Source organism: Macrosteles quadrilineatus, unplaced genomic scaffold (genome assembly GCF_028750875.1).
Source record: "Macrosteles quadrilineatus isolate MER2022 unplaced genomic scaffold, UCM_ALF_1.0 Scaffold_1__1_contigs__length_201487025, whole genome shotgun sequence".
NCBI classification, from domain to species: domain Eukaryota; kingdom Metazoa; phylum Arthropoda; class Insecta; order Hemiptera; family Cicadellidae; genus Macrosteles; species Macrosteles quadrilineatus.
The window spans coordinates 32563746-32587547 of record NW_026542594.1 but is presented as its reverse complement, the minus strand read 5'-3'; the positions used below and the strand labels follow the sequence as shown (position 1 = coordinate 32587547).

Sequence of the window (23802 nt, the reverse complement as noted above, 5' to 3'; positions counted from 1 at the left end):
ATGCTGTGAGGAGATCTCGACTCGTTACAATAGCTATAGGTCATTCAAAATTGGAGTGGAACCCTTTCAATTTGACAAAGTATTGTGCGCTGAGTTTTGGCTGGAAGGAACACCTATTAAAAAATTTACTCAAAAGAAATCAAGCCGTTTTGTGAGATCTAAGGTTTTTTTAGGAAGCCAACGACAAGCCTAAGTAACGTTTCCCCGGAATTGACGCAAGCTAACGGTGTACAAAATAATAAACCAACACTAGGAATATTGTACGGTAATGTGCAGTGTATTACCAATAAGCTTATAGACAATGAAATGGTGGCTCTTCCTATATTGTATACCATCCTGTGTATAGTTGAACATTGGTTAGCCTCAGATAACTATTCACTCTATAATATCTCAGGCTATCAGTTGGCGTCAATATACGTTCGCTCGTGTTTTGGACATGGAGGAGCAGCGATATATGTTCTTCCAGATACGGAGTTTAAGGAAATTGACGTTAGTAAGTTCTGTGTAGAGAGAAATTTTGAAGCCTGTGCCATTAGGCTTAAGACATGGAACACTATTATTGTTTCACTCTACAAACCCAGTGGCAGTAGTGACACTGTATTTGTTCAAAAACTGGACTTATTACTGGACTTTTTGACAAAATATGATCAAGATATAGTAATATGCGGTGACCTGAACATCGAAGCATCTGGACAACAGCCTAACACGCTCAGGCTTCATGATATTCTCCGATCGGCGGATATCTATTGCACCAACTACAGACCTACAAGGGCTAATGCATGCATAGACTATATATTGACTAATATTAAACCTTTTAACTACTCGGTTGATGTGCATGACTGGCCTATATCCGATCATTATTTTCTAAGTGTCAAAATTAATAGGCCTAACCTAAACACAACTCTGTGTGAAAATGAGGAGCCTCCCTCGAATGCCATTCTTACCTATAGGCCATTCGACGACCTGAAGCTTTTTGATCTCAAGCAATGCCTGGAGAACATTGATTGGTATGCTGAACTCCACGGTCTGAACGCAGAGGACAGGTACAACAAATTTCATGATATTCATGTACTGGTTAAACCTGTTTGTACCTTTGAAGACTAGATCTTCACTCAACAGGAAATCGAAGCAAAAGAAGTGGTTTACTCCACAACTTGCACATATGAGGAACTACCTTTTGCTCTTGCTCGACTGCGCTCGTTCTACTGGTGAAGAAGTTATCAAAAATTAATACAAAACAGTAAACAAAGAATACAAGTCCATGCTACTTAAAGCTAAGAAGGATCACAACACCAACTTCATTAATGCTGCGAAGAATAAGTGCCAAGTGGCCTGGCAAGTAGTTTAGGAAGAGAGTGGGACCTATTCAGCTTGTGTCCATCCCCAGCCATCTGCAAAGTAAAGAGTACCTTTTTCCAGAGGGTTGTGGTGGAGACTCGACAGAGCATCGAACCCACAGATGTAACCGCTGGTGAACTGCTAACTGAACATCTGAAGAAACCTCCTGTCAACCTACAGTTGACTCTAGTGAGTGGCCAGAGTGTTCTAAAGATTATCAAAGATATGATGAAGTCATCTAGAAGCTGTGATGTATATGACATATCATCAGTCCTTTTAAAAGCTTTAATGGAATCAGTAGCTGAACCTTTAACTTTATGATGAGGGGATTTTCCCTTCCAAACTCTAAATATCTAAAGTTGTGCCTGTGTACAAAAATGTAGCAGGAGTGATCCAGGAGGGTACCGGCCGATTTCTCTGATCCCTGTTTTTTCAAAAGTCTTTGAAACTGTAGTAAAAAATCAAATAAGTATTTTTTTTGAACAAAATAACCTTTTTACTGACTGTCAGTATGGTTTCAGGCCTGGTAGATCTACGATCGATGCAATCAAAGTGTTCATAAGCCACGTACTTGCTGGCTTTCAAAGCGGAAATCCCACAGGAGCAGTCCTCTGCGATTTGTCAAAAGCCTTTGACTGTGTCGATGGTAATATTCTTTTGCACAAATTGGATTTTTATGGAATCATTGGCAATCAAAATTCTTTGTTGAAATCATACCTCAGTGATCGGCTCCAAAAAGTTTCGTCAAATAACTCATTCTCTAACGTAACTTAGGTTAAGTACGGGGTACCACAGGGATCGGTTCTGGGCCCTCTACTGTTCCTAGCCATAAATGACCTTTCGTCAAATGTTGAATGTAAATCCATCTTGTTTGCTGATGATGTAACCTTTCTCACAAAAGATGTAGTACTTACTGAAATCCCAGTGGCTGCTAATGATATTCTTAATCAGGCAAATGAGTGGTATAAAGCCAATATGTTGCTAATGAATAGGGAAAAAACTCAAACTGCTGTCTTTACTTTGACAAATACTGGTAATTTAGAAAATGAATTCTCTCAGTTTGTTAAGCTCCTGGGTATGCACATAGATTCCAAACTAACATGGCATGAGCATGTCAAACACCTATGTAAATCGTTACACCGAATAATATGTTTAGTTAGAAAGTTAAAAGTCTGTATATCCCCTGATTGCTTAAGAATGGTTTATTTCTCTCTTTTTCAAAGTAGAATTACCTATGGATTGATGTTTTGGGGAAATTCTAGCTCCATAAGTAGTGTGTTAGTAGCCCAGAAGAAGATGTTGAGAATCATCACTAACTCCGACACAAATACACACTGCAAACCTATTTTTTCACAGAAAAAAATTCAAACTGTAATCAACCTGTACATTTTTGCATGTCTCTTACATACCAAAAAGCATTTAAACACACTCATTCTCCACAGGCACGTACACAACCATGGGACACGAGGTCAAAACAAAATCTGCAGACCCTACACAAGACTGACCAAGGCTCTCACATCCTTCGAAGCTACAGGTGAATAATTGACCTTTTCAATTGCTTGCCTTTTTCAGCTCAGCATGTTAGCTTAGGTAGTTTCAAGAATGTGATCTATGCATGGTTGATAGTAAGGCCCTTCTACAGCCTTAAAGAATATTTCGAAGCAGACTTTAGCTCCATCAATTTTGCATGATGTTTTTTGTTTTTCTAAAATAGCCACTCTTCTTTAATTTTGTAGAATGAACACATATTTTTATTTTTTTATTAGTGTAGCATGTTTTACTATTGTACTTATGACAAGATCGATTGCATGTAATTTTGCCAAAAGATCAATAAATGTCTTATGTCTTATTTGATCCAAGCAGCAACAAAAAGCTGTAGCCTAATACAAAATGTGAACTGTCAAAGTAGGATTTTTTTAAATTAAGTTTTTGTTTATAATTTAATAAATAATTGTTGATACTTTGCGAATTATGTATTTTTATTTTTCAGTGCATAACTTAATTAATTTACTTGACTTTCTTTTTTCCTATTTGTTTATAATCATCTATTGTGTTTTTTTATGGTGTACCTATAACTTTTCCCAAAAATAATGTTTGGGAAACGAAGTAGTTAAGGCTGTGCACTACCCATCTAGCGCGTGCAAATACAAGGGTTTTGGTTCTTACTGTTTGTAGCCCCAATAATTGTGAACTGATTTAAAAGATCTTGGTGTCATATTTTTCGTTAAATATTATTGTAGGTCCGGCGCTTTTTAAAATTTAGTTAAAAAAAATGTTGGGCTAAAAGGTTGGTAAAAATGTTGAAATATGTGTTTTTACCATATTAAGTTTTAACGTAGGCTACCACATAGCCTACTGGTACCTGTAACTTATACAGTACAAATAATTTTTAGAGAAAAAATAACAAACGGTGAAGTGCAATAGGGTTAGTAAAATCAAGAATCTGCAGTTATGTTAGTTTATTCTTAACTTACCGGTGCGCTAAAAAGTTTAAAGATAACGAAGCAATCACCCAGATTCAAAAGGCTTGCAAGCGCTCTTCGTGGCGCTGTTCAGTGAAATGGTATAGGAACATCGGCGTCATACTGGAGAAATCTGAGCTGAGGTAGAGCGCACCCTTAAGTTAGGACCTAGGCTAGGCCTATTTAACTTAATTTTTGTTAGCAGCTAAGTTAGGCCTAGGGTCAATCCAAATGAAATCAACTAATGGGTGTTGCTGACATATTTTATTTAATTTTTATTTGCTTATTTTCTGTTACTATATATATCTGAGAACACAAGACAATATTTTCCAAATTTTTTTCATCAATGCTTTGTCTGCTAGCGGCCATTTTGTGTAAGAAGATTGCGCATTTCACGCGTTTTCAAGGGTTAGCGATAAGTCTAATAACTTTTTTATTTATTAAGATATCAACTTGAAACAAAAATCATCTAATTCTAAATCAACCCATCTACAATAAATGTAATGACCAAAGTTTTTGTATCTTGTAAGCAAATTACCTAAAATTTGACTGAAAAATTAGGTTTCAATTAGAATAAATTGCCGACTTTATGAATTTATTTCCTATGGAAGGGATGAAAACACATCTTTAATATTTTTTCCCCACAAGGATGTAACAGGTGCTTACACTTAGAAAAAATTTTAGATCTGTCATTTCCATCCTTTAAGTTTTACGATCCTTAAAATAATGTCTTTTTGTAAAATACCAGTTTTTCGGAGTGCTGTATCTCAAAAAGGACTAAACATAAAAATTTGAAATTTTGTCAAAATATACATCTAATAGATGGTAATTGAAATATAAAAATTCATCATTGTGTTTTGAGCATAAGTATATTTTTCTTTATTTCTTAAAAGCCGATTATCATCCTATGTCAGAGATATGGCGATTTCCGAATATAGTTTAAATATTTTTTTTCCATAATACCTTTACATATTATATAAAAATAATATTGTATACTTTGATATTTAAAGTAATTTCAACACTTAGTTGAAAGAAACAAGACTTCTCAGGAGAATGATATCTGGCTGTGGACTCTAATTAATCATGTTGAGACCTGAAAGTTGCAAGTCTCAACAGGATTACTGCCATTGCTGTAGCTCATTTATTCAGTAGCAGTGCTAGTAAGTGGTTGTGTTATACCAGTGCCAGTCTTGTTTTATTAATAACTAAATTGCTGTTAAGAATTGTGTTTTTTTTTTACTATGTCAAAAATACAAGACAATGGAGTGTAGTGTACCTGTTTTTTCCAATGAAATTTGTCATAAACAATATTACTTGCCATTTTCAAAGGAGATCTTTAACGTAAGTGACCTACCTGAAGATGAACAAATCTTGTTAAAGTGTCTGTTTGTCAAGAATTGGATATTTCCCCAGTCTCAAAAATAATAAAGCTAAACAAGTCCCAACGAATCTCCGCTTTAGAAAAGAAAACTCTAAAAGTTTCTAATGCAATCAAAAGAAAACTAGAAACTTCATTTGATGAAAAGTTAACCGAAGTTGTACTCCCCTCTACTAGTGGTTCTAATGAAAGCGAATATGACAGGTTAATAGAAAAGCTTAAAGAAAAATGTGCCATAATAGTAAGGAAGAAAAAATAAAAATTATTAGTTTGCTACCTGTGTCTTGGTCAAAGAAAAAGATTTGTGAAGAGTTTAAAGTTAGTGATTATTTGGTACGTCTAACAAGGAATCTAGTAAAAACACAGGGAATTCTTCCTGATTTGACCAAAAAAACAGGCAATCCTTTAAGTGAAGAGGTTGTTAACGCTGTAATTGAATTTCATCAAGATGATGACAATAGCAGAGTTTGTCCAGGGAAGAAAGATTGTGTTTCTATAGGAAAAAAACAATACAAACAAAAGAGGTTACTCTTATTAACTCTGAATGAGTTATTTGTACAATTCAAACAGAAATATCCTCAATACATTGTTGGTCGCTCTTCATTTTGCGCCTTAAGGCCTAAATGTTGTATGTTACCAGGAGCTTCAGGTACACATAGTGTGTGCGTATGTCGATACCACCAGAATGTAAAACTTATGACTGAGGGATTAAAAATAAATCAGGGTGTCTACTACATTCTGGATAAAAAATTCATGGACAATTCCCGTACATTTAAGGACACTTTGTCGTAACCTTTGTCGGTGTGATTACCAAATATATTTTCCTGATTTGTCAAACGGTTTTAATCTTATTCTTCACTGTAGTTGTACCAGAGATAAAAGTAAGTAATAATAGACAAGAGTTAAATTTCAAAATATAAATTTATTGAAATTAGCAAACATTTACTTTGGGTAAAGCTTTGTAGTGTAACAGAGAAACCCAATCATCGTCTACCGCAATAGCGACAAAATCCTGAATATCTCCATCAGTCATAGAAACATTATCATATCATATCCGATCTATGTGGATTAGTTAGGCATGATTCGCCCTAGCACAACGTTAAGTTTTCGACTAGGTAGGTACTTTTGAAACAAATCTTTAATACATATATTGTACCTCGGTTCTCTGTACAAAATTGGTACGGTAAGCGGCTACCAGTAAGCGGCTACCAGTAAGCACAGAGTAAGATTATTGTCTTTTCATTTGCAAAGTTATTAAGATCAATTACATTTTCTTAATATATTCTACAGCTCTTTCAAAGAATAAAAATACCCTGGCCTAGACCTAATTATTTAGGGGGGCCTATATCAAACTGAGTAACAAACAATGAGGTTATAATAGCAGCAAAGTCACTATCATCATTCTAGTTCATAAGATTTAGATTGCTTAAAGCATACAACACAATAAATAAATGTGGTAAACAAAAACATTGAAACCTGAACAGCCAAAATTATAAGGCAAAGATACAGAAAATGCAATGACATGATTTGAGACCAAGTAGGCCTGAGTTACAACTAACCCAAACAACAATACTTGTGGTTTTATCAATTGAAAGCAATATCCATAAAAAATATTTTAACTTACAAAATAATACTGCTGATTAATTACAAGTTTAGTATGAAACCATAAACAGTTTTATGGCAGTAGGCAATGGCCAGCGGCAAATTAAATGTTCAAGAAGATAAAGTACAGAAGTGAAATTTAACTGCCATTATAATAAAACTATTATTTCCATGATTAAATAGATTTGGGATCTCATAATAATTACCCAAGTAATAAATAATGGAAGTCGTAAAGGAATAAAAGTGATAACACTTTTATGACCTAAGATACTTTCACCATGGTTCTTGGAAGTAGGGCCTACTTGCCTGAGACTTGATTGTGGTGATAAAATATTAATGGGTTTGAGCTTCTAATGATTTTTATTGCACAATTAATTACCCTAGTATTTAATTTATGAAAATGTAAACCAAACAAACATCTGATAAACCTTATATGTGCTCCTAACCAACTAGCGATCCATAAAATTATTGCCCATTAAAAATTTAAGGACTTAGTCTGGCATTTAAGGACAATTCCCGTACATTTCATGGCCAGTAAAAAATTAAGTACAATTCCCGGTTTTCCCGGAGGTTGGTAGACACCCTGTAAATGTAAACTACAAAGATTTACTCGATTTTATGGTCTGCAGTACTGAAAACGAAGATTGTATGTTTGATGAATGCACTTCATGTCCAGGACCTGACTTATTAAAAGAAATTCTCCAAAATGAACTAGAAGAACTCGAACTTCCAGATGAAATAACATTCAAACAATGGGTTAGCACTGATAGAGCGAACTTGATAACTGAAGTTTTACCTTTTGAAGAGTTTTTAGAAGTTTTAATAGAGAAGCTAATGTCTCTAAAGAAACATCACTTTATCTCCAAAGTACAATCAAAGCACTTTACATGTGGGATAAAGCGCGCGAAACCGTGTCTTCGACACTTGACCTTGGGCGCACGTGCGTGTTACAATAACCTCCTTCAAAAACTATTTTGTTAGCATGTAGAACCTTTGCTGGTAACGTTTTTCTTAATCATATTTGGCGAGGAAAGCCATGACATGAAATTAATCAAATTAATTGGTATTATGTTTAACAAAATTATATGCCACAGCATTTCTAAGCGTAAAACAGCAGAAGCTTCTCTGTCAAAGCTTGGTATGCGGCAGAAGTTAAATAAGCTTATTCTTTTTAGCAATGTTTAGGCTAAATATGTTTCTTTGTTTTACAAAGTTTCCTAAATATAATGTTCTTATACAATCTAACCTCGTTCTTACTAATACCTTACCCCAGAATATTTGGTATTTTACGAGAAACTGATAAAACCCATTTTAACATAAACTATTTTGTATTGTTACATTGAAACATAATTGGTTTCGTTAGAGTAGTAAGTGAAGAAAGAACAAAGTCGTAAAGGTTTCTTAATTGTAATATTTTATTACTTTTACTAGCTGTGTGCCCGTTCTACGCACGGGGATCTTATAGTAGTCAGTTGAAACCTTCTTATATTAAGAACAACAGTTGGTTTGCATATTTTCAGATATGCTGGAAAAACTATTACCTAATAAACCTTCGCAAATACAGTATCTGATTGTTTCAAGCCAAAACAAATGCTTCGCAATTAAATGTCACGCGGCTCGTGTTGGTCCATATGTTAAATCCAATGATTAAACTAAAAAGAGCTTTATAGGCCTAGATCTATGAGGCATATCCCTAAGGTAAGTCTATAGTTGAAAGTTAGTTCCCCAATGGCTAAAAGTATTTAAACTATTGCCTCAACCTCACCATTTAACACTTTATTCGGGTTGACATTTTCATTACCTTTTTTTCGTGACATTGAGAAAAAGGACACTAATGCGTTAGCAACAGACATACACACAAAAATATAGAACTTAATTAAGGAATTTGCAACGCTTCAAGCATAACAAGTACATATAAAATTAGTATTTGAAATCTTTCTCAAAATCATAAAATTTTATCATAACAATTTATATTTGCTTAGACCGAAGATGACCCGATACTGTCAAAATGACGGCTTACAATATGAAATGAAGTACTATTAGACGATTTAGATTGGTAATTTATAATACAAATTACCAAAATAGGCCACGAACTATTGATACATGAACAACGTAAATCGTAACGATTCATGATGGTTTGCTGAACAAATGTTTTACTAAAATGAGTTATCATTGTCTTAGCATAAACGAACATTTTGGAATCCAGACAGAAAAAGCAAAACTTATAGGTACAGTTAAGACATCAATTAAATTGAATACGGCTGTAATAAGGTGCAACACCAACGATAACTTCTTTGTATCTAATATATATTTATATAGATTCCATCCTTAAAAATTTAAAATCGGAATTTAAATTATATTTCTTAAGGAACCTCAGTGTGAAATATCCGCCGTCAGTTAATATTTATTAATTGTTGTAATTAATAACTAAAAAACTCGGTTATTTACAGGGTTATTTTTACACTTTTATTACTTGTACAAAAGTTCATGAAAATTGATTATTAAAATGCCTTACATCGTTTTAGTAGAGAGTAAAGGGCTGGATAAAGTGCATCGTCCTGGCCGCGACAATGCTAAGATGTGGCGCAGCGAGACGCTTAATCCCACATGACGCCTGCAAAATCTAAAACGCAACCCCGGTCGTTGGCTCGGGTCGCGGAGCCTAGCAGCCGATCCAGTTCGTTTTATATGTCGATGGAGCTATCATTGTAATAACCCCCAAGTTACACTACACCCTTTTGTCTATTATTATTTGAATGATGGTGAAATTTGTCACCGAATCCTTTGTATTATAAGTGACTGCCTGGATCATAGTACTGTGACTGTGCACTGTTTCCAAAAACATTTGACTGAGGATGTAAAAAAAACTGCTACATCTGTAAAAAAATTATTTATTTTAGCGATGGAGCAGGCAGTCAATATAAGAATAAAAAAAAACTTTTTGAATGTTTGCCATAATTCAAAAGACTTTGGTCTCTCAGCAGAATGGCATTTTTTTGCCACATCCCATGGCAAGAATGCCTGTGACGGTATTGGTGGGTGTACGAAAAGGGCTGTCTCTAAGGCAAGTTTGCGAAGACCATATACAGACCAGCTAACTTCGGCAGAAGAAATGTTTAAATTTTGTTCTGAAGAAATTAAAGGGATTTCCTACATATTAGTACCAAAAGAAGAAGTAGAATCAAATGTAGCAAATCTGATTCAAAGATTTAAAACCTGTGAAAAGGTTCCAGAAACAAGGTCATATCACAAGTTTGTTCCACAGAATCCTAGCACTATACGGTGTTATATTCATTCAAGAAGTGACACATACAGTGACCACAGAGTTTCTGTTTTGCCATATTTCGAAACAACATTTTTCAGAGAAGATGACATTGTAGTGTGTGTTTACGAGCATAACTGGTGGATTGGTGAAGTCAAAGATGAGAGTCTTGAAAACGCTGACTTGTTGATTCATTTCTTCTATCCCCATGGACCTCATACTTCATTTAAGATTTCTAAAGATGACAGAGTTTGGGTACCAGTGACAAAGATTTTGAGGAAGTTATTACCAATGGAATTTACAACTATGACAGGTCGAGGCTACAACATAAGCATCAAGTAATCTGAAGAAATATCGCGATTACACAACACAGTGGTGTCTTTTGGACAGATGTAGCAAAGTTAGTTCCGCCAAAACTCTCCAGGAACTGTATGCACACAAACCAAAAATATTTTGTAACTGTTACTTTAACATGTATTACACCAGTCAAGAAAAATATAAACAAAAATGTAAGTAGGCTAACACAGACCTAGTTTTCAACACACATTTTCTAAATATATTTTAGTCCTTATTGTTGGAATTTTTTAAACATTTCTACACGATTCCATTTATTTATTCATTTATTTAAGTTAGTTAGGATACAATTTAGGCCTTTTAATATGCTGATAAAGGTATATAGGGCTTAAGTAATTATTTTTTTCTGTTCTACTCTTTTTAATGTGGCAATTCCGAAATCGCCATATCTGTAACATAGTATGATAATCGGCTTTTAAGAAAAAGAAAAAAAAATACTTATGCTCAAAACACAATGATGAATTTTTATATTTCAATTACCATCTATTAGAAGTATATTTTGACAAAATTTCAAATTTTTCAGTTTAGTCCTTTTTGAGATACAGCACTCCGAAAAACTGATATTTTGCTAAAACGACATTATTTTAAGTCTCGTAAAACTTAAAGGATAGAAATGACAGATCTAAAATTTTTTCTAAGTGTAAGCACAAGGATGTATCCTTGTGGGGAAAAAATATTAAAGATGTGTTTTCATCCCTTCCATAGGAAATAAATTCATAAAGTCGGCAATTTATTCTAATTGAAACCTAATTTTTCAGTCAAATTTTAGGTAATTTGCTTACAAGATACAAAAACTTTGGTCATAACATTAATTGTAGATGGTTTGATTTAGAATTAGATGATTTTTGTTTCAAGTTGATATCTTAATAAATAAAAAAGTTATTAGACTTATCGCTAACCCTTGAAAACGTGTGAAATGCTCAATCTTCTTACACAAAATGGCCGCTAGCAGACAAAGCATTGATAAAAAAATGTTGAAAAATATTGTCTTGTGTTCTCAGATATATATAGTAACAGAAAATAAGCAAATAAAAATTAAATAAATTATGTCAGCAATAAAATATTTTTTTATTGGTTGATTTCATTTGGATTGACCCCCTACTTAACTTAATTTTTGTTAGCAGCTAAGGCTACTTAGGCCTTCGTTATAAATAATCTATTCCTTCTTGAATGACTGGTTGACTATTAACAGTTAGGAGTGGGTTATGAAATAATGCTGATGATGTATTAGTATTTGCCCAAAATATGCAAAAAAGCATTAGTCTCACGGGACAGCCTATAATACACTAGGGTAAGTTAACTGGTAACTTAAAGTCACTTGTGGTAGGCTAAGTTATGTGGGTACAGTTTCTTAACCTTTCAGAGGGCGCATTGGTTTTTAAAACGGGAAAGGGCGCACCCGGAGGTTACTTCCGGGTCGATAAAAACAAACATTTATGAAGTAAAATGTGTATTTTAGTACCTACACAAATTAAGTTTTATTTTTAATTTTAAACATCAAAATATGTTTAGTGAACTCTTAATTGTACAATAATTTAATTTAGATTTTATAAATATAAAATTAAACTATTATTTGATCAAATTTTCTAACATAAAAGTATATGAAGAAATCTTTTACAAGAACATTCAAGAAGTTAATTTAAATTTTACCACAATGTCCTATAATGTGGTTTTAATTGATAACACTCTCAATACCCGATGTTTTAAGTAATTTAAGATAATGGGTATCTTTATACTAAATGGCTCTGTACATACGTCCTTCGTGAATCTCCCTTTCAGCATGGCTAAGAGTGTTGCAATTCGAAATTTAACTTCTTCTGTCATCTTGTAAAAACTATATATTTAAATACTAAATAATGACATGAATCGTAAAAAAAAATAATTATTTACAGTAATAGTTTACCTACACGCAATAATCAACGCACACACTAAACTAAAGGTCGCATCACGGAAGTTGCCTCGAGGCTGTACGAGAATCAGCAGAGCGCACACGGAAGTTACTTCCAGCCTCTTACAAAACTGAACAAAACTAACAAATATAAAATAGTAGGGGTGAGTTTTGACCTTCATTCTATTCTAGGAATGAGGTGCGTGAGGTACAGTGACACTCATACTGCCGATACCACTCAAAATAATATAATCGCAAAAAATAAAACATCCCTGGAGGTTATTATCTTATTATTATTACCTTATTACCATCTTCTTGGCCGTTGACCCATCGTATAATGGGAATAGGCTGTGTCTGCGTAAAAACTACTTATTTATTTCCGCGCATATGTATAAGACTCACAAGTTTAAAATATGTAAAAAAACTTAATTTTAGTACTCATGGCGGTCGCTATGTTCTACTTCAGCTCATCCAAACTACCTTCCAGGAATTCCTTTATTAAAAAGTAGGGATTATTACGGAAAAAATTTCCTGTGGTGGTTTTAAACTTTCTGCTGGCGAGGGTCTTAGTGGCAGCTGGGAGTTTGTTGAAGAAACGGATGGCGCTTCCAGGGAATGAACTAGTCCTAATTTCTACTGAGACGAGTGCGAGGAACATCGAGTTGATTTCGGCCTCTTGTATTGTAGTTGTGAATGTCAGCCCTGGCCACCAGGCCCAGTTCATTGTTCTTGATTTCCTGCATGCATGCCCATATGTAGTGGCTAGATAGATGGTCAAGATGCCCAGGTTTTTGAAGATGGGTTTGCTATGCTCATGGCGATGGCTGCTTGTTATAATGCGCACAGCTTTCTTCTGGAGCTTCAAAACTCTGGCTGCCCCAGCAGCGTGTCCCCAGAGATGTATGCCATAAGAGATATGACAATGAAACATAGCATAGTACACCATAACCAGGTAGGAATCTGTAACACACTTCTTCAATCTCCTCAGTAGAAATATGACACGAGCCAGCTTAGTGCATACATGTTTGACGTGATCGCTCCAGTCCAGTGTTGAGTCAAGGTAGAAACCCAATAGTTTAACACTCCCATCGATGTTGTTTGGGGTGCGTGACAGTGTGCAAGTCAACCAGTTTGTCTGGTCTCATTTAGTTGCAGTTTGTTTGCCCTGAACCACAGCTCCACATCTTTCAGATAATTTTTCGCTAGTTCCTCTGCAAGGAGCGGAGTTTTTCCTCTGATATACAAGGTAGTATCGTCAGCAAACAGCAGAAGATTTCCATGCCACCCCAAGTCGTTAATGGCAATCAGGAAGAGGGGTGGCCCGAGAACTGAGCCCTGAGGGACTCCGTGCAGAACCTCCCTTTCTGCGGATTTTGCACCCTTTAAGTCAACCACTTGTCTTCTGTCACTTAAGTAGCTACTAAGCATGGAGAGAGCTTTACCTCTGACACCAAAAGCGAAAAGCTTATCAACAAGGATTCCATGGGGAACACAGTCGAACGCTCGACTCAGATCACACAGTGTAAGAGATACTGAGTCGCTGTGCGATAGTCCATGTGATAAAAGCGTTTGCGATTTCATCAGCAATGACTGAAACTGCTCCAGTAGTAGACCTGCCCCTCCGAAAACCGTGCTGCGAGTCACTAAAAAGGTTGTTTGACTCAAAGTAATTGCAGGTTTGTTCCTTTATTACTATCTCGAGAACCTTGCCGAGGACAGGTACCAAAGAGATAGGCCTATAGCTAGCCAGAATGTTGGGGTCTCCCTTTTTGTATATAGGCACTGTCCGTGCAATCTTCATGAGTGCCGGAAAAAGTCATTGATAGCTAGGGTGAGGGGTGCAATGATGACATCCGCTACTTCCTTAAGGAGCTTGGTAGACCACCCATAGTAATCGCGGCTCACGGTGCTTTTAAGCCCACTTATAATCTTCCGGACCTTTTCTTCATTTACTTTAGTCCATACGGTCTTACTAAGGTCGGGCTGAAACTCCGGCATCCGATCTCTCAAAAGGCCAAAGGGTAAGAGGGAGCATCAGGGATACTGGTAACTATGTCTGAGACTGATGAAATAAAGAAGTTGTTAAATTCGTCGGGACTTGCAGTGCAGCGCATTCCTGGTGTGGGCGGCTTGACTGAGTTTATGACATCCCAGGCAGCTTTACATTGGTTGTTGGAATTTTCGATGAATTTGACATTACCTGCTCTTTTCGCCTCTTCAACCCTTTTATTATACAGCTTCTTAGCTAACAGATACCTAGCCTCGTCTCCCCTGGCACGTAGCATCAGCATGAACTCCTTGAGTCTACTAAGAGTTGGAGTGTACCAATCGGATATGCGAGGTCCTACGCTTTTCTTTGGTTTGGGCCTACCCGCCTTACTCAGGGTTGCTGCCCGCTTCTCCTTTACTGGGAACACTGTATCCAGGGCTTCCTGAAGGTGGCTAAAAAAGGAATCGAAATAACTCTCACCCTGTGGTCTACTAGCTATTATGTCATCCCAGGCAATTTTATTTAGAGCAGTCTTAAAGCGAAGAATCCGTAAAGGGTCATTCAAGCCAGTGCGTATGTCGCACTTATAATTTTTCATCCACGCATGAGGCGGGGTACTAGTCACAGATTGAGGAGTTACATCCATTAGGATGGCGTCATGATCAGAAATCATGGGTATGACTACCCTTGTCACATAATTACTCTGGTCCATATTAGTTAAAATATTGTCAATACACGACATCCCTCGAGTTGGCAGGGTGTTTGTTATAAAAATCCACACTGGCTTATTAGATTCCTAAAGAAGTCTTCATCACAAGAAGAACCTATTACATTTACATTAAAATCTCCACACATAATGACATTTACACACAAAGATGACAGATACAACAACGAGCTTTCTAGCTTATCACAGAAATCAGGGAAGTTCATTTTGTCAGGTGACCTGTACAGTGAGGCTACAACCAGATTTGACTTTGTGAGGTGCACTGCTACTAATTCACAAGACTTTTCTATGCAAAACTTTGTTAGGTAAATAATTTCATATTCTAGGCTATTTCTTAAGTATAAAGCGGAGCCACCATTTTTAAATACAGACCACAAAAACTAGTGGCCAAGTCCAGGTTTTCCAGTTTACTGTAAAATTGTACCTCACTGTTTGCTAACCAGTGTTCAGAAACACTCAAAATGTCAATATCCTCATCTCTACAAAGTATACTCACAGAGTCAAATTTATTTCGCAAGCATTGGACATTTAAATGTCCAATTGTCAACTTTACATCAGAGGTACTGGACCTTAAGTCAATTTCATTATCAGATAGGATTATATCTACGTCTTGTATAGGTCTACAAACACTTACCGATTGCACCTTCCTTGCCTCGTGTTTTGGGGTTGCCTCTCTAAAAAAGCATTCGAGTCAATGGTAGGCCTACCTTGCTGTCTCTCCTGCCGGTGTCTGTTTGGTATGTATTTCCTCACATAAATTCCCTCAGGCCAAAACTCGGGAGTTAGGACTTTATCCAGCGAACTTTCTTCAATTCCCACTTTGAAAGACTTGTAGGTTGGATGCTTTGTCTTCAGTTCAACACATTCAGCATTTTGGATTTCACTATTCTTCATGAAGTTAAGCACGTTATATGTCGTTGTCGAGGGTAGGAGACGGGAGACAAACAGCCATTTGTACTTTCCCGCAGTTTTTAAGCAAGAAGATTTACTATTTTTCCCAATCACTTCTACAACCCTATTTTTATTGCGATTTATGTCACTCTTGGAGACTCTACCAACAGAAACACGGATGTTTAGCTGATTTTAGAACATTGGAATACAGGTTGGAAGTGCTACCGCTTATTTTCACCGCTTTGTTGTTTTGTGTACCGCTAATTTTCCCAAATGGTTTATTTGTTTCGGTACACTTGTACTAGTCCCACTACAACCTAATTTAATGTTTCTTTGTTTAGATGGAGTATCAATCACATTCACAACACTCTTGGCATTATTAGCTTCCGCTTTCACAAGACCAACATTTTGATTTTGCTCTTGACTTTGATTTCGATTTGCTTCAGTGTCGTTGTCGTCTACTCTCGATGGTGATTCAGGTTGAGAATTTTTCTCTAAAAAGGCAGACGAGTTTTCTTCATGCAGTCCTTCAGTGATAGCCGCATCAGTTTTCTCACACTCTTCTCCGGGTTTGCTTCCTGTAGGTCTGTTTGGAACGGAGTTTTTTTGTTTGTTCATATCCCCTCCACCAGAGTTTGAGATGTCAAGGTTCGAGCTATCGTCTGCGTAGCAGACGCTCACTTCCAGCAAAGAATCACATTGTCTACCCAGTCGTCTAATAATATTATTTGCTCTAATATTTTGATTTATTAAAACTCTAAGCTTGGATTTAAGATTTTCATGTGAGTTAAGCAGCATTTTTATATCAGTTTTAACTACACTGACCTCTTTCTCCAAATCCATATCCTTGTCAATAGTGGATTTTAATCGCCGATCACAGGCCACACAAAACCACCTTAATTCCGTGATGCGACCTCTGGAAGGTTAACTGGCCTACACTAGGCCTAATATAAATTGAAACTATCAATTAAAATATTGATTAGTTAAAAATCTATTTAATATCTCTAACTTAAGTATTAACTATTTCAATTGGGCCTAACTTAAGTATCAAATGAAACTGTCATAACCTAACCTAACTAACCAAACTTGCTGATGATGAAAAAACGAATGAAGGTTTACTATTCGAATCGATAGGCCCTAGTTTCAATCGATATTAGCGTAGCCCAGCTAAGAATCTGGGGTACAGTTTCTTAACTGGGCTATGCTAATAGTGATTGAAACTATCAAATTGAAAATATTGATCAATAATTTTAAATAGGCTATAGGCCTATCTAAGTTAGGCCTGTTATAAAATAAAACTAGGCTATCATAACCTAACCTAACCAACCAAACTTGCTGATGGTGAAAAAATCACTTGTGTGAACCTGGCAATAACTCCAGCCATAAGTAGTGCGCGCGGAAAAAAAAATTTATTGCTGGGGGGGTTTATTGCTTGGGGGATAAGTTTAGGGGGTATAACCAGCAATAAGTAGTGCGCGCGCCGGATAAAATCTATTGCTGGCCGTATTGCGGAAAAATACGTCCGCGAGCAATATTACCGATGATGCCAACAGATAGAGGACACTTTAACGGACACGACAGTATCAACATCATGTACCTGGGGGATAAGTTTAGGGGGGTATAACCAGCAATAAGTAGTGCGCGCGCCGGATAAAATCTATTGCAGGCCGTATTGCGGAAAAATACGTCCGCGAGCAATATTACCGATGATGCCAACAGATAGAGGACACTTTAACGGACACGACAGTATCAACATCATGTACCTGGGGGATAAGTTTAGGGGGGTATAACCAGCAATAAGTAGTGCGCGCGCCGGATAAAATCTATTGCAGGCCGTATTGCGGAAAAATACGTCCGCGAGCAATATTACCGATGATGCCAACAGATAGAGGACACTTTAACGGACACGACAGTATCAACATCATGTACCTGGGGGATAAGTTTAGGGGGGTATAACCAGCAATAAGTAGTGCGCGCGCCCGATAAAATCTATTGCCGGCCGTATTGCGGAAAAATACGTCCGCGAGCAATATTACCGATGATGCCAACTGATAGAGGACCCTTTAACGGACACGACAGTATCAACATCATGTACCTGGGGGATAAGTTTAGGGGGGTATAACCAGCAATAAGTAGTGCGCGCGCCGGATAAAATCTATTGCTGGCCGTATTGCGGAAAAATACGTCCGCGAGCAATATTACCGATGATGTCAACAGATAGAGGACACTTTAACGGACACGACAGTATCAACATCATGTACCTGGGGGATAAGTTTAGGGGGGTATAACCAGCAATAAGTAGTGCGCGCGCCCGATAAAATCTATTGCCGGCCGTATTGCGGAAAAATACGTCCGCGAGCAATATTACCGATGATGCCAACTGATAGAGGACCCTTTAACGGACACGACAGTATCAACATCATGTACCTGGGGGATAAGTTTAGGGGGGTATAACCAGCAATAAGTAGTGCGCGCGCCGGATAAAATCTATTGCTGGCCGTATTGCGGAAAAATACGTCCGCGAGCAATATTACCGATGATGTCAACAGATAGAGGACACTTTAACGGACACGACAGTATCAATATCATGTACCTTAGGGATAAGTAAAGGGGGGTATAACCAGCAATAAGTATTGCAATAAGTAGCGGCTAAGCGACTACATAGAACATAGCTACTGTGCATTGGTTCTAGTATAACAGACAATGATTAATGGTTAGTGCAGCAATGGTATAGCAATTGTTAGTACAGCGTGTTAGTTAGTAAAGAAGCCAGCAAAAAATTACAATCACTCTAATAAATCAACTATTTTCTTTTACTCCCATAAATCAAATATCTCACAGCTGAATTGCTGCTACAGTAACTATCTGTTACCCACGGGCTCCACCCCTGTTACTACAATAGTATTAATAAAACTATTGATTGGTTAAGTTAAGATGAAATAAACAAAACAGAATACAGTAATGGTAATGCAAACAAATAATAACAGTTGAGGTATTTTTAACATTAGGTAAATGGAAAGTTCCCTTTGGAAAGCAATTACGACCTTATAGGGCAGTTTATGAAATAATGAATAATTTTGCGCAAGGTTTCTCGTCATGACGAACATTTTAAGTATATGGTTTATGGGGTTGTGACTTGTAGTTTTCTCAAAAGTTCATGGGTACTTTTGACTTTATACATAGATTACTATAAACATTGACTACAAACTAAACACCACACATTATTTTAGGTAACACCGTGTTCTCACGGACCTACGCGATAACAAAACGAATTTGAAAAACCACCTTGCTGTCGACTCCCGCCCATCGATGTAGTTATTATACATCGATGCTCCCGCCTCGCCGTCGCCGACCCCGACTGCGACTCAGACTCACTGTCTAGTCTAGTGTCTAGTATCTCGGCTCGGCGAGCGCCGCGCACATCCAGCGCTGTACCCCGGCTGTACCCTGCGCAGGCGCGGGCGACTGATGCGCGGCCCGGCGGTGAACCACAAGATCAGCTGTTTCTGAACTAGTGTCATCTGCTAATTTGTAATGTTTACATTTTGGAACATAACTTCGGTGAATTGGCGAGGCGATTCTGCTAGTATGGTTTTAGTTTGATTATAAATACTAACTTAGTTACTTGTATAACTGTGTGGGAAGAGGTTTAACACCAGAAAACCTAGTACAGTATATATTAGGAACGGCAATGCCTCTCCTCCAAACTTCACGTTATCTGCCCACAACTATATTGATTATGAAATAAAACTGTGCTAAACAAACCTAAACCAAACTTGCTGCAATATTTTAAAATTCCGTTTGATAGCAGCATTCTGAAAGGAAACTGCTGTTCTTTAATATCCTAACTAAACTTTCTGTAACATTTCGAAAATTTCTTTCCCAAAAATTCCATGATTGAATCATAATTCATTTGTTCTAAATATGCAGCCTAAAAATTTAGTTTGTAAAGTGTTTCTTGATGATAGACTAAGTAAATATGAGGTTTGTGACATTAAATTTACTACAGACAAGACAAATTGTAACAAAAAAAACATTATGCTATACTTCAAAAAATCTTTATTTAGTCTTTAGCTCTCAATTACTTTAAACTAAAAAAACTTATTATTTATACCCCCCTAAACTTATCCCCCAGGTACATGATGTTGATACTGTCGTGTCCGTTAAAGTTTCCTCTATCTGTTGGCATCATCGGTAATATTGCTCGCGGACGTATTTCTCCGCAATACGGCCAGCAATAGATTTCATCGGGCGCGCGCACTACTTATTGCTGGTTATACCCCCCTAAACTTATCCTCCAGGTACATGATGTTGATACTGTCGTGTCCGTTAAAGTGTCCTCTATCTGTTGGCATCATCGGTAATATTGCTCGCGGACGTATTTTTCCGCAATACGGCCTGCAATAGATTTTATCCGGCGCCCGCACTACTTATTGCTGGTTATACCCCCCTAAACTTATCCCCCAGGTACATGATGTTGATACTGTCGTGTCCGTTAAAGTGTCCTCTATCTGTTGGCATCATCGGTAATATTGCTCGCGGACGTATTTTTCCGCAATACGGCCGGCAATAGATTTTATCGGGAGCGCGCACTACTTATTGCTGGTTTTACCCCCCTTTTTTTATCCTCCAGGTACATGATGTTGATACTGTCGTGTCCGTTAAAGTGTCCTCTATCTGTTGGCATCATCGGTAATATTGCTCGCGGACATATTTTTCCGCAATACGGCCTGCAATAGATTTTATCCGGCGCCCGCACTACTTATTGCTGGTTATACCCCCCTAAACTTATCCCCCAGGTACATGATGTTGATACTGTCGTGTCCGTTAAAGTGTCCTCTATCTGTTGGCATCATCGGTAATATTGCTCGCGGACGTATTTTTCCGCAATACGGCCGGCAATAGATTTTATCGGGAGCGCGCACTACTTATTGCTGGTTTTACCCCCCTTTTTTTATCCTCCAGGTACATGATGTTGATACTGTTGTGTCCGTTAAAGTGTCCTCTATCTGTTGGCATCATCGGTAATATTGCTCGCGGACGTATTTCTCCGCAATACGGCCATCAATAGATTTTTTCGAGCGCGCGCACAACTTATTGCTGGTTATACCCCCCTAAACTTATCCCCCAGGTACATGATGTTGATACTGTCGTGCCCGTTAAAGTGTCCTCTATCTGTTGGCATCATCGGTAATATTGCTCGCGGACGTATTTTTCCGCAATACGGCCGGCAATAGATTTTATCGGGAGCGCGCACTACTTATTGCTGGTTTTACCCCTCTTTTTTTATCCTCCAGGTACATGATGTTGATACTGTCGTGTCCGTTAAAGTGTCCTCTATCTGTTGGCATCATCGGTAATATTGCTCGCGGACGTATTTCTCCGCAATACGGCCATCAATAGATTTTTTCGGGCGCGCGCACAACTTATTGCTGGTTTTACCCCCCTTAACTTATCCCCCAGGTACATGATGTTGATACTGTCGTGTCCGTTAAAGTGTCCTCTATCTGTTGGCATCATCGGTAATATTGCTCGCGGACGTATTTTGCCGCAAAACGGCCAGCAATAAATTTTTTTGGCCGCGCGCACTACTTATGGCTGGAGTTATTGCCAGGTTCACACCAATGAAAAAATCGCATGAAGGTTTACTAATCGAATCGATAGTTTCAATCGATATTAGCGTAGCCCAGTTAAGAAACTGTACCCGGCTATGTGAACAATAGGCCTAGGTTGCCTACACTGGCTTAAATTAAAACCCTTTGAGTGCCAACGTCCGGGGAACCGGACGTTTTTAAAACGAGCCAAAAGTGCCGACGTCCGGCCGACTGGACGTTTTTAGAACGAGCCAAAAGTGCCAATGTCCGGCTGACCGGACATTTCGTAATGATCGAACAGTTGTCTTAACAACCGAATGGATACTCGGATTCTTTTAACCCATATATTAACATTGAGTCGAAAGTTACTAGATGCGATACATCGATTTTCGTTGGTCGAAATATAGAAAATTCGATTTTTACGAAATTTTAACCTAAAAATCGCCAGATTGCGCTCGGCATTTTTAGCGCGACCTTCGGGAAAAATCATCGGCATTTTTTGAGCGTTAATTTTATTTCTCGCCTGGCACTCTAAGGGTTAAATACACCATTGACATTTAGAAAAAGGTGAATAAAGTAAGGCCTACCGGTAACATAGTTTTTAAAATACATTGACGGCTATGACAAAAAAATTTTCTGAATAAAGTAGGCCTAAGTAGTAGCCTAGGCCTAAGTAGTAGCCTAGGCCTACTTAAGTAAAGTAAAGCCTTGTCTATCCTTACCTTTTGTTGACACTAACTGCGTTGTTTCCTCCACAAAATGGTAATCCAGGGACAGTGTTAACATTTTCAGATACAGATAGGGAAATATTAGCTTTTAACAATGTAACAATGAATAAAAAAAAACTTCTATAGATATTATTGTGATACATGATTTTAGGTTATTGTTTTGTTATTAATTCATTTATTTATGCCTATCACTTCTTTTATCAATTACCAACTGGAAGGACACCATGCTGTGACATTTAACTTGCGTCACAACATGCAAAACAAAGTTATAAAAATAAACATTCAATTGTGATGAAATTTGACAATTTAATTAAATATTTGATTTGATTAACAAAATCCAAAGTTTAGGCTAGAAACAAACGCCACTGCCACTGCGACTCCGACTGCACTGCCACTCTCAAAACAAAAGTCTCAAACTTCAAACTGCCTCCACCTCACTCACTCACTCACTACTAGTCTAGTCAAAGTCAAGTCACTGGCGAATAACGCTGCTAAACTCACTCTCACTCACTGCCACCACCATACGATCGTCGTCCCCACTGAGCTATAATAATATAACTGGAGTAACCACTCTGTGTTTTAAAAACGTACCACTGTTTTTGCTGGTTTTGTTTCAGAGTTTCGTTTTGTTAGGTTGGCCGGGTGGCACAATTTTTATTTCAGCTGCAGTTATTTTAATAAGAACAAAATGAGAGCATTCTATTGGCTGAGGGAACACCATTAGCGCAATGAAACGGGTTGAAGCCATCGGCCTCGGTGGTCTAATGGATAGCGTGCCGGGCAACGAAACTTATGGTACCGGGTTCGAAACCCATCGGGTGCACAAACTTTTTGTCCAAGATTTTTGCATTATCAGCAAGTTTGGTTAGTTTTGTTAGGTTATAACAGTAAATTTTATAATTAAAACCTTATAAAATTAAATTTGAGCTATTTATAGTTTCATTTTATGAACAGAACCATTTTTTCGATTAGTAAACCTTTATTGAATTTTTTCATTATCAGCAAGTTTGGTTAGTTTGGTTAGGTTATGACAGTTTAATTTTAAAAAATTAAAAAAAAATAAAATTTAATTTGGGGCGTTTATAGTTTTATTTTATGAACAGAACTATTTTTTCTATTAGTAAACCATTATTCAATTTTTTCATTATCAGCAAGTTTGGTTAGTCAGGTTAGGTTATGACAGTTTAATTACACAATTAATTATATATTTTTTTAGTTTTAGGCCTATAATAATTTTTTTTGAAAATTTCTAATTTTTAAACTCTTATTTTGTCCGTATTAAAAAACTGCAGCTGAAATAAAAATCGTGCGGCCGGGTGATCGGGTTGGTGGGACGCGAGCCTTTCAAGACCGGAAAATGCCGCGTATCTGCGCATGCGCAAGTAAGCGTTATTCGTAGCACTTGTAACAGCTGCAGCTGTTTCAGAAAATCACACTAGTATCTTCACTGCAACTCTTGCAACAATCTACTTGAAACTGGAACGGTTCTCCCGCACTTAACTCCAAACCATTTAATTACTGTAACTGAATGAAGAATTTTACAGATTATGTTTATGTATGTGTTACTTTACTTACTGTAACCTCTGGCACC

The 23802-nt window shown here is 37.2% G+C and overlaps 1 protein-coding gene across 1 annotated transcript in view; it reads right to left on the bottom strand.

The window, feature by feature from the left end:
• Nucleotides 1-22584, bottom strand: part of LOC128982072 (eukaryotic translation initiation factor 2-alpha kinase) — a 221666-nt gene extending 199082 nt beyond the window's left edge. The window contains exon 1 of the mRNA XM_054401116.1: nt 22206-22584. Within this exon, the coding sequence (XP_054257091.1) occupies nt 22206-22354 (149 nt within the window). The 5' untranslated portion in view covers nt 22355-22584. The remainder of the gene's footprint in view (nt 1-22205) is intronic.
• Nucleotides 22585-23802: the final 1218 nt, after the last annotated feature.